Source organism: Patiria miniata, unplaced genomic scaffold (genome assembly GCF_015706575.1).
Source record: "Patiria miniata isolate m_02_andy unplaced genomic scaffold, ASM1570657v1 HiC_scaffold_26, whole genome shotgun sequence".
Taxonomy (NCBI): Eukaryota; Metazoa; Echinodermata; class Asteroidea; order Valvatida; family Asterinidae; genus Patiria; species Patiria miniata.
Window position 1 is genome coordinate 951,037 of NW_024037065.1, and position 10,433 is coordinate 961,469.

Below are 10,433 nucleotides of genomic sequence, written 5' to 3' on the forward strand. Positions count from 1 at the left end.
AGCATTCGTCTCTAGGCCTTAATAAAATATAATGAGATAGGCCTACTACTTTACTTATAATTAGCAAATAGTAATACCGGTATTTTAATATATGATAAGCCCAATAGAAAAATAGTGCCAATCCACTGAGGGGATTGGCACTAATTATACAGCTAATAGGCCTACATGATGATCTAACGTTACTATTTGCTTGTGTTTTCTTTTTACTATACAGATTTTTATCAGTTGTGCATTGTCAGGATGAATAAAAAGGGAACCAAGACACGGTAGGTTTTCATGATGCCACTGAATTTATTTCCTTTTGATATTTCAATTACATTATGATTATGCAGGATAAAAGGACAAAGACAAGATTGATAGTAGACCCGTGAGTTTCGCTGTATACACCGCCACGCATACATCTCATTGAACAGCTTTCGATCGGCCAACATCGGCGGGAATAGAATTTCTGTTTTGAGTCCCGAAATTTAACTAACACTTTTATGACCAGTACTTACACACGTCAAATAAGCCAATATTTAGTGCAAATGGTAATAATATTTTGCACTTCTTGTGTTTGTCAAGTTGCAAAGTCAACAATCTGACAATTAATTAGTAATGATTTATTATTGCTTGCCTTAGCTACTGCGACCGTTGACGTCAAAATTGCAAAAGAAGAGTACAGCACCCCGGCCCAGTTGTTGGTTCTGGACTTGCCTACATTAGGGGGGGGGGGTTGTCTGAAACATCTGTTGCATATTAACCAGAACAATTCCTCACAACTATGAAACAACTTTTGTGGTCTTTGTAAGGGAATTATAATTTGTAAGAAAGATGTAAGTTTGTCTGAGGAAGCATCATCAGGTGAATGCTGGATTTGATACTATACTTATACTGTTGATATAACACAATACTAGTACTATAATAGTTTTTTTCATGCATCGTTACCTATTTCAGTTTGGATGTGCTTGTGCAATGGGATCATGACTCCACCAAAAATGCTGTCGACTTAAGTGACTTGTCATGTGATGGTCATCTGGGAGTATCATCAAGGGTTGTCATGATGTGGGAGGGAACACCTTGGTCTGGAAAAGTTCTAGATATTGATGAAGATGAACTTTTTGATGCAGATGACGAAACTCCCTTGGCTTTTTACAAATCAGGTATAACTAATAATTTTTAAGAATTTATACCTTTTACCTTGATACTTTTATTATTAATACAAAGAAACAAAAATTAAAAAAGATAAAAGGCTGAATGTAAGATTTAAAATTTTTCTTCTATTCTACGTAATTAATTTGTAGGTAAAGTTGGATGTGCAAGTTCAAAGGCAGCACCTAATTCACAGATGGAAAATGACATATCAATTATCCGTTGTGCTGCAACTACGGCTCAAGTGACACCGGCCAGTGGGACTCCAACGGCATGTAGTCCACAGATTGCATCTACGCCTGAAGGTGCGCTTAGTTCTTTGACACCATGCAGCCTGAAGACGGCATGCAGTCCTATGACTGCGCTAAGTTCCCAGACTGCAGCTGTGCCTCCAGTGCCAATGGCCAGTGGCACCCCAACTGCATTTAGTTCGCAGAATGCAACTGTGCCTCAAGTGCCACTGGCCAGTAGCACGTCTACTGCATGTAGTCCGCAAAATGCAGCGGTGCCTCCAGTGACATTTAGTTCTTCAACACCATGCAGCCTGAAGTCAGCATGCAGTCCTAGGTCTGTACTAAGTTCCGAGATTGCATCACTTCCTCACACTAGTTCATGGTTACTAATGTGTCCACCTTTGCGCCCCCACTCAGTTTCTCGTCTCCGGCCAGAAGCTTCATTCACTGCACCAATGCTTAGTCAACAGCCAATGTCTTGCGACAATTTCTTTTGTGAAAAAGTAGTCTTTTCGACATGCACTACGTGTCTGTGTTTGTTATGCTATGATCATTTTTTGCTGAGTGATGTCTGTAGTTCACACAATGTTTTCTTCAATATGTACAGGTTGATGCCGATTTGTCTAACCTTGATTTAGCAAGTCTACCCATAGGTAGTTCTAGAAACATTGAAGTTAACAATGCCAGAATGCCAGAATCTAGCCTGGTAAGTTGTTCAAGTGGGAATATGTTTCCTGAAGAAGAAAGTGCTAACACAGACAATGTAAGTAATGTTACAGATATACATTTGCCAACAAGATCTGTAAGTGCATTTCCTGATCATGGTACACAGAAGTTATCAGATTGTGCCCCAGTTGGTAATACAGGTAAGTCAAATGAAGGACAATCTCAAACACCATCTACCAGTGTCAACTTGAATAAAGGAACTCATTTCCCAGTGACTTTCCATTCTCTTCCAAAACAACAAAACCTAACAAAAGCAAAAACTTTCTGGTGAAATATAAAAGGAATCGTGGTGAAAGTTACCGTTCAGAAAAAAAGTGATTGTGAAGTGTCTGCAAGGAGGGAAAGTAATATTGCCAGCACTTGTAAATTTTGTCCAATTCGAAAATTGGATTGCCATAAGATTTCAGATGAAGACTGCAAACATATTCGAAACACTTACTTTGATCTTGGTAGCCTGCAGACGCAAAGAGAATGGCTTAGTCGCCATATAGAGGCCAGGGAGGGAGTTACAAAATGCTCTTACTTTCTGCCCTATTCTGATCGAAATGTTGGGAAAAAATGGTATGCAAATCTAAGTTTTTAACTACTTTGGGTATATCTGAACGCCAGGTTCGCACTGTGATTCAAAAACGAAAGTCAGAGGGAGTACTTGAAGGTGAAACAAGAGGTAAGAGGCAACGAAAAGAACACGATCAAGCTATCACAGATGAGGTAACTCAACATATTAATCTTTTCTCACGTATGGAGTCCCACTACTGCAGATCAAACAGCAAGTGCCATTACCTTTCTTCAGATCTGAATATACCAACCATGTACAGAATGTACCAAGAAACTCATCCAGAAGGTGCTTCCCTCTCCTTCTATAAGACAGTTTTCAAGTATCTAAACTTGAAATTCCATCATCCGAAAAAAGACCTCTGTGGTCTTTGTGACTCCTATCGGCATGGTGATTCTCAACAGAAAGGCAAGCTTGAGGAAGCTTATACAAGGCACACAAAGGAAAAAGAAAATGTGCGAGAGCTGAAGACAAAGGCTAAAGAAAGAGCATCAAAAACAAAAGACTACTGTGCTGCCGATTTCGACTTGCAGCAGGTCATTTATGTACCTCAATCTTGTAGATCAGAGCTATTCTACAAGAGGCGTTTGGCATGTTATAACTTTACGGTGTACGATCTAGCAAGTAGAGATGGGTATTGTTTTTTGGCTCATGAAGGCCAAACAAGAAGAGGATCTTGTGAAATTGCCTCCAATTTGAATGCATTCTTGCAGAAAATGGACAATCTTGGTTTCGAAGAAATGGGTTTGTTTTCAGACGGATGCTGTGGTCAAAACAAAAACTCAATAATTCCTACAACGATGCTTGAGTTTGTTCAGTAGTCTAAGTCACTCAGATCAATAACACTACATTTCTTCGACGCAGGTCATGGCCAGAGTGAAGGAGATTCCATGCACAGTGTCATTGAGAAGGCTCTTATAAGCAGACTGGGGATATTGGTGTACCTGCTCAACTTGTTCCTATTTGCCAAATGGCCAGAAAGAATCCCACACCATAAAAAGTCATACATGTCCAAGCCAAAGACATAACTGACTGGAAGACATTCAGTCAGAGGAAAGGTGTGTTGAAGGTACGTACATCGGAAGAAGGAATCAAAGTTGAGAGGCCAAAGTTCATGCAGCTTAATGTTGAAAAAGCTGATTCTGATATCATCAGATTTACATTTTCCCATGCAGACCACCAGTTTGCTACTCTGAACATAAGCAATGCACGCAGAAGTGTGGAAGATGAAACAATGACCCCGCAGCTTCTCTATTCATCTGGGCCGCCTAAAATATCACATGGCAAGTATGACGATCTCAAGAGTCTCTTTACAGGTAACACGCCAGTAATTTCTCATGCATTTTATCTCCAGCTTCACCACGGAAAGCTCTTTCATTTCCTATGATGCTCATTCAGCATCAATTATTTTCTGCATTCTAATGGAAAGTGTTCATGCTTGTCTGAAGACAAGGTAACCTCATCTTTATAACTCAGCTGCCAATAAAATGTGTTTTTTTCTTGCTCAGAAGGCCAGTCATAACGAAAGAATGTTTTTGCTGTTCAACATGTAAGTCTGTCTGAAGAAAACATTTCAGAAACAGTTAGCCGCTGTATTACACACACATAGCAACTTTGTGCTTAATTTTAATCAGAGAAGTTCTGCAGGAAGTATATAAGCTGTTCGATGGATATTTGAATATTTTGGCTGTTCACCAGGTAAGTCTGAAGAAAAAATTGAAAGAATATTCTGTAGCTGTTGTATTACACATAGCATTATTGTGCCAAGTTTTAATCAGAGATGTTCAGCAGGAAGCTGTTCGATGGCTATTGAATTGTTACACATGAAAGCCAAACTGAGTTAAGCTTTTCCGAAGAAGTAAGCAATCTCCTGTAAAAGGGTGAATTCGTTTTACCAAAGATTTTACACAATGAAACATAAGAAATTGTTACTATTATGTTGCAAGATGTTAGCTGTTGGTTAGCGTTTTAAAAATTGTAGATATTTATGAAAATGATTTATTGTTGGCATTATTTTAGCAAACCGGGTGTATGTGAAGCAGGATTTTCTGGAAGTATTGGCTATTTTATTGTTCGCAGATTCAGCCATTGTTGAGATGACATGAGATGGATGAGAGTACTTTATTCATTTGCGTAATCATTTCGAATGGGTTGTGACAACTGATCACATGGCAACTATTTAGTTATTTGGAAACAAGGTTGTTAATGTTGACATCATACCTTAGCCTAAGCAGTTTGTACTCATTTAATGATTTTACGATTTGTACAGATTACAGAAAATAATTTATCAAAGTGGTTGACAGGGGAAAACAAGAATCAAATGTGTTTATTTATTAATTTGTGTAATCATTTCGAATGGGTTGTGACAACTGATCACAGGGCAACTATTTAGTTATTTGGAAACAAGGTTGTTAATGTTGACATTATACCTTAGCCTAAGCAATTTGTACTCATTTAATGATTTTACGATTTGTACAGATTACAGAAAAAAATTTATCAAAGTGGTTAACAGGGGAAAACAAGAATCAAATGTGCATATACCATGATTGCGTCAACTGAACCAGTGTCATATGGCTTTTAAAATGTATATAATAACTCGTATTTTCAAGATACATTACTCATCTGATTTTGTTTCACTTTTAACCATCCTAATGTAGAGAATCCTAGGGGACGGGGTGAGGTTGGGTGATGAGGTAGTACTACTACTAGTGTGGGTTGTATGACTGACTGGTGAAGAGCTCTGGGTCTGGCTAAATGGGTGATTGGGAGGGCAACACGGGCACGCAGGTCCTAGTGAACAGGTGACGCTTTGAAGGTTAGTTTCCTTGCCTCAGGCTCAATGACTGCCATTTATTCCTGCCAACCTGCCAGCCCAGCTGCCAATTCTCACTGTATGAGAATTCGGCAGTGAGGTGAAAATACAAAGAATACAAATTACCAAAAAGCACGCACATGTCAATAAACGTGTACATGTAGATCTATTTCCCCAAATTAAATAAACAATCTTCGCATGAAATAAGAATTACCTTAGGCAATGCCGAACATAAAGGAGCAGGCTCACATTTTACACATGCTGGCCAGGCACATTCATACACACTATCAACCACTTTCATACACACCGGTCCTCAATGAACAGGAAGAGCCATTATTTGTGGGTTAATATTCCCTAAATGTAAACCTTAGATAATCATAGTACATGTACTGGAATCCGACAATGCGCAATAAGACCCATGTTAAATTATACATGACCATAAATACGTACGTAACGTTATACATGTACACAATTACATGGAAATATCACGTGTGCGCGCACCGTGCTGTCACATTTTGCACGTGAACGCGTGTATGCCTATACTACACGCACAATGTTCGCTAAACTCTCCACAACGAGCTCACACTTTGGAGCCCAAAACCTACATTTATATCTTATCAAAACTTTACTTTAATGCCTCCAGTATTATCTATGAACACTAGCGGACACATCCTAATGCAATATTGGGTAGCGTGCAGTTTGCAAACAAATGATATTTCAATTAAAAAACGAGCTTCAAAAGTTGACAACGTACCTGTATGAGAATTCGGCAGTGAGGTGCCGGTCAAGGGTTATGCAAGGCACAGGTCACGTACATAATAAGGGGCGTGGCTTAACTACATGTAAACACTACGTGCATATCATACGCACACTCTACACTAAATACCAGGTCTTCAAATTGAATTCATTTGCATTTCTGATTATAATGTCAACCCACCAATGTGATCTGCTAAAGTACAAGTAAAACCTGCAATAACATGAAATAATGTTTTTTTTTAACAAACATTCACTTAAAAAGGTGAAGCAAAACAAGAACAATTTTATTTTTGTCGAAAATGCCTTTGTCAAGAAAATGTTTACTCAATAGGGTAGGTTTATCAATTAAACATCTGAAGACCTCGTCGTACGTAATAATTTATTTGATACTTTTATTTAACAACTCAAATGAATTGATATTTAAAGGCAGGATATACTTTTGGTAATTGTCAAAGACCATTTTCTCCCTTGGTGTATCCTTCATGCCTGAAACCTTTCTCAGGTTCAAATTTTGGGGTGAAAAATTACCTCTTTCTCTAAAACTATGTTACTTCAAAGGGGGCCTTTTCTTACAATGTTTTTTAATATCAACAGCTCTCCAGTGCTCTTTACCAAGTAAGTTGCCATGATCATTAACTTGTGGAGTAGTTACCAAAAGTACACCCTGCCTTTAAAAGAAATTGTAACTGAATGAATTTTGTTTTAACACTGCTGATGAAATATAGATTTTAAACAATTTTTATTATTAAAATCTGCTGATAAAAAAAACACTGATAATCTTCAAAATATTTTGCATTACATCATATCACTGCAATGTCTCACTAATGAATTGTAAAAAAAAAAAACTTAAACCATTTTGGAGCTTGTGATTTACATGAATTTGTTGTTACTGAAATTTAGAAAACGAAATTGTTAACAAATTCATTAAAAAAAGAGAGGTGAAAATACTTGCTTCGACTCTTCTTTGTTTTACACCCCCACCCCATGGTTGTTTCTGTGTATTATGTTTTAATGATACCCCGGCAGTTCACATGACTTATTTCTTCGCTATGGTTATTAATCCCCGCAATATCTTAATTATCATGCATGTTAAAGACAAGACATTTTAGGTACTTTTTTCCACTTAAAATGTGTGCATAATGGACAACCAAAACAGCTACAAGACAACTCGACCCAATATATCTCTTAGTTTTCACGAAGTGACTGTTTACATACGGGCAAGCCGGCGTCTGTTTTATGCGTACAAGACAAGTCGACCCACTGACATTTGGTTTTCACGAAGTGACACTTTGAATACGGGCAACGCGGTATGTGTGTGTAAACGTTTTCACGAAGTGACACTTTGCATACGGGCAACGCGTTGTGTGTGTGTTGGGGTTTTCACGAAGTGACACTTTGAATACGGGCAACGCGGTGTGTGTGTAAACGTTTTCACGAAGTGACTGTTTGGATACGGGCAACTTACACAATGCGCGCTGTGTGTTTGTAAGTTTTCACGAAGTGTCTTTGTGCTTTATGAACGACTTCTCATTAACTGTGAAATTGTTTTTATGAAGTATTTGGCTAGATTATTTAAGGTATCAACTTTCATGCACTCATTTTGGGGGAAATTCCCCATGACACAAATCCGTCAGAAAAGGATATTAACAGATCACCAACTTCAAATGCGATTATTTCTAAATCACGTTTTACCTCTGTGCGGTCGGTCGCGTCAGTTCGTGAAACCTGCGACGATATATGTGTGCAACAGGCCCCCTGGTGGCTGCTTCCTTTTGATTGGCTAAGGCATAATGCGCGGGGCCGGTCAGGTACGCATCTTTGCGTTGGTCGTAAACATCTAAAAATATAACCTAGACATGACGTCATCTATTTACGAAGGCTGTGGTGCATGGGGGACGCTATTAGTTTAAAACACCACAACACATGGTGTTTACGTGTTGACCTGGATTACCATCCAGGTCATAGGTCATCTTTGCCAGTTGATGTACTTATTTATTGATTGATTATGTTTTCTCATTTCTATTTTCAGACGATCGACTACATCTTCATGGTACTGTTGCAGGAGGCCTACGTTGTAATTGCTTCAGATTACCTAAAGGTCTCAAAGAGTACCGCGGAGGGAATTCTCCAAAACGTTTAGATATAACATATCCCAGGTTAAAGGGAATTAGATAAAACAATTTGCAGTCACAAAACGAAATGATCAAATTATAACAAAATATACTTGACTGTTAGGGAAAGACTGTTAGGGTCTAATTAATTAGCATGCTGTAAAATAGTGGCACCTGGTGTGCTAACCGTTTTTCAAGAAACTTGTACTCAGTTTCCGGCAAAGCTGGTCGGCCGACCAGCGTTGGAGTAGCTGGCCTTTTTATTTTAAATTGCTGCTAATTGTTTCCATAATTATTTAGTTATTCCGCGTTTTCTTTGCAATTGATTACACAACTGTGAAAGGTGTACAAAGTTGCTAAGTGCTAGACTGATTCTCTGACCCTACAATTCCCCAGTCTAGCTATAAATTCTCCATTTAATCTTGGGGTCATTAAGGAACCAGACTACCAGAACATTTAGTGGAGCAGCTGACTAGTTCAAGCCAAATAATGGACCAGCAAATAGTATTCAAGTTTCAGTTTTAAGTGTTGTATGATATAGGACAGTTGTCTTGTTTCTTTGTCATGAATTCAGGGTTTATTGAAATGTTAAAAGAGTTCAGCTACATGCAGTTCATGTTGTACGGTGTATTTTCATGGTTATTTTGTATTTATATTAATATTTTAAGTGCAAATACGTATTAGGTAAACTCAATTGCATCTCGTTTTTTTATAGAACAGGGATGAAATGTGTCGGCCTGATTTCAGGATTTTTTTTCAGGATTTTTCCTGATTTCACAATTGTTTAAAGAATCTAAATGTGCAGTTTCTGAAGTTTTTTTGTTACCTGTAAAGGTTTACGTAGAACAAAGGCAGGGGTATTTAAGGGAACCTTTCAGCAAATCCGAATTGAAAACATAACTGTGTGCTCTGTTGCACAGCAACCATCAAAGCCTCTTCTTGATTAAATTGTGGATTGAATTTGTCCAATCTCACCCCTGACACACATGTAATCTCTAAACGGCAAATGTAGGCGGCTGCGGTTTATCACTTTAGTTTGAACATCTCTAACTGAAAAAAAGTTTCACTCAAAAATGTTTCTTGTTAAAAAAAATGATTGAAATGATTGAAACATACCCTGTGTACCAATGACCCAATATGTCCTCTTCTTGATCATTTTGTGGTACATACATAATGTAATCTCTAACTGGCAAATGTATGGGCGGCTGCGTATTTTTCCTAAGTTTTGACTACATACAAGTTATCCCTAGTTTGAATATCCCTAACTGAACAGCCTTCACTAAAAAATTCTAACCTCATTCAGGGGCAAAACGGGACAGGACAATCACCTCTTCTGTACCAGATTGGCCAACACATTCAGAGAACACTGCCCATGCTAACGACACAAGAGCATTAACGACATCATTGGCACCTAGTCAACTGGAATTCCATACATATAGTAGGTGAGTTCCTTTCCACATACTTTGGTAATATCTACATGTACCTTTCAATTTTGGTGACGACATGAGGGGACATATCAATCTAATCTAGATAGTGCTTATAACAGTAGTACTTATGAAGTCAATTAGTTGAGATCCTGTATCCATCAAAGTCCCCCAACAGCTTCAAAATCATAGAGCTGTATTAAATTATACTACAGCCCTAACTCCTCATTCTTACATGAATCCATCAAAAAAGTCCCCCAGTTTGTTTAATAAGGCGATATATTTTGAGTCCGCCCGCCCCCGCCGAAATCCCCCGAAACAGGGTTGTGGTTTTTGATGGATTTGGGTACGTTAGGGTTTTAATAATTACCCAGAGCCAAGTGCTCCAGTCATATTTTAATTCATTTCAACTGACCAACCACAAGCGCTCCAGTTGTATTTAATTCATTTCAACTGACCAACCACATATTCGTTCCCTTAATTATAATTGCGAACAAGTACACTCACCTTTGTAGACGTCTTTTGAATGGCGGAGTTTGTCGCCAATTTGCTTGTCGCTATAACCTTTTAGGGACTCGACCCTGCTTTTGATGAACCGAGCCTGTATTAGGAAGATAAAGAGTTTTGTAATATCTACATTTGTATTAACCCTTACCTCACTAAAGATATAAAATACTACCGTTG

General features: G+C 38.2%; 1 protein-coding gene across 1 annotated transcript; it reads left to right on the forward strand.

Moving 5' to 3' along the window:
• The first annotated feature begins 955 nt into the window (after positions 1-955).
• LOC119733680 lies at positions 956-4,751 on the forward strand. The gene is made up of 4 exons (XM_038207071.1): positions 956-1,142; positions 1,284-1,937; positions 3,822-3,962; positions 4,726-4,751. Exons 1-4 carry the CDS (start codon positions 1,040-1,042, stop codon positions 4,749-4,751), a joined length of 924 nt encoding a protein of 307 aa, XP_038062999.1. The 5' UTR covers positions 956-1,039.
• Positions 4,752-10,433: the final 5,682 nt, after the last annotated feature.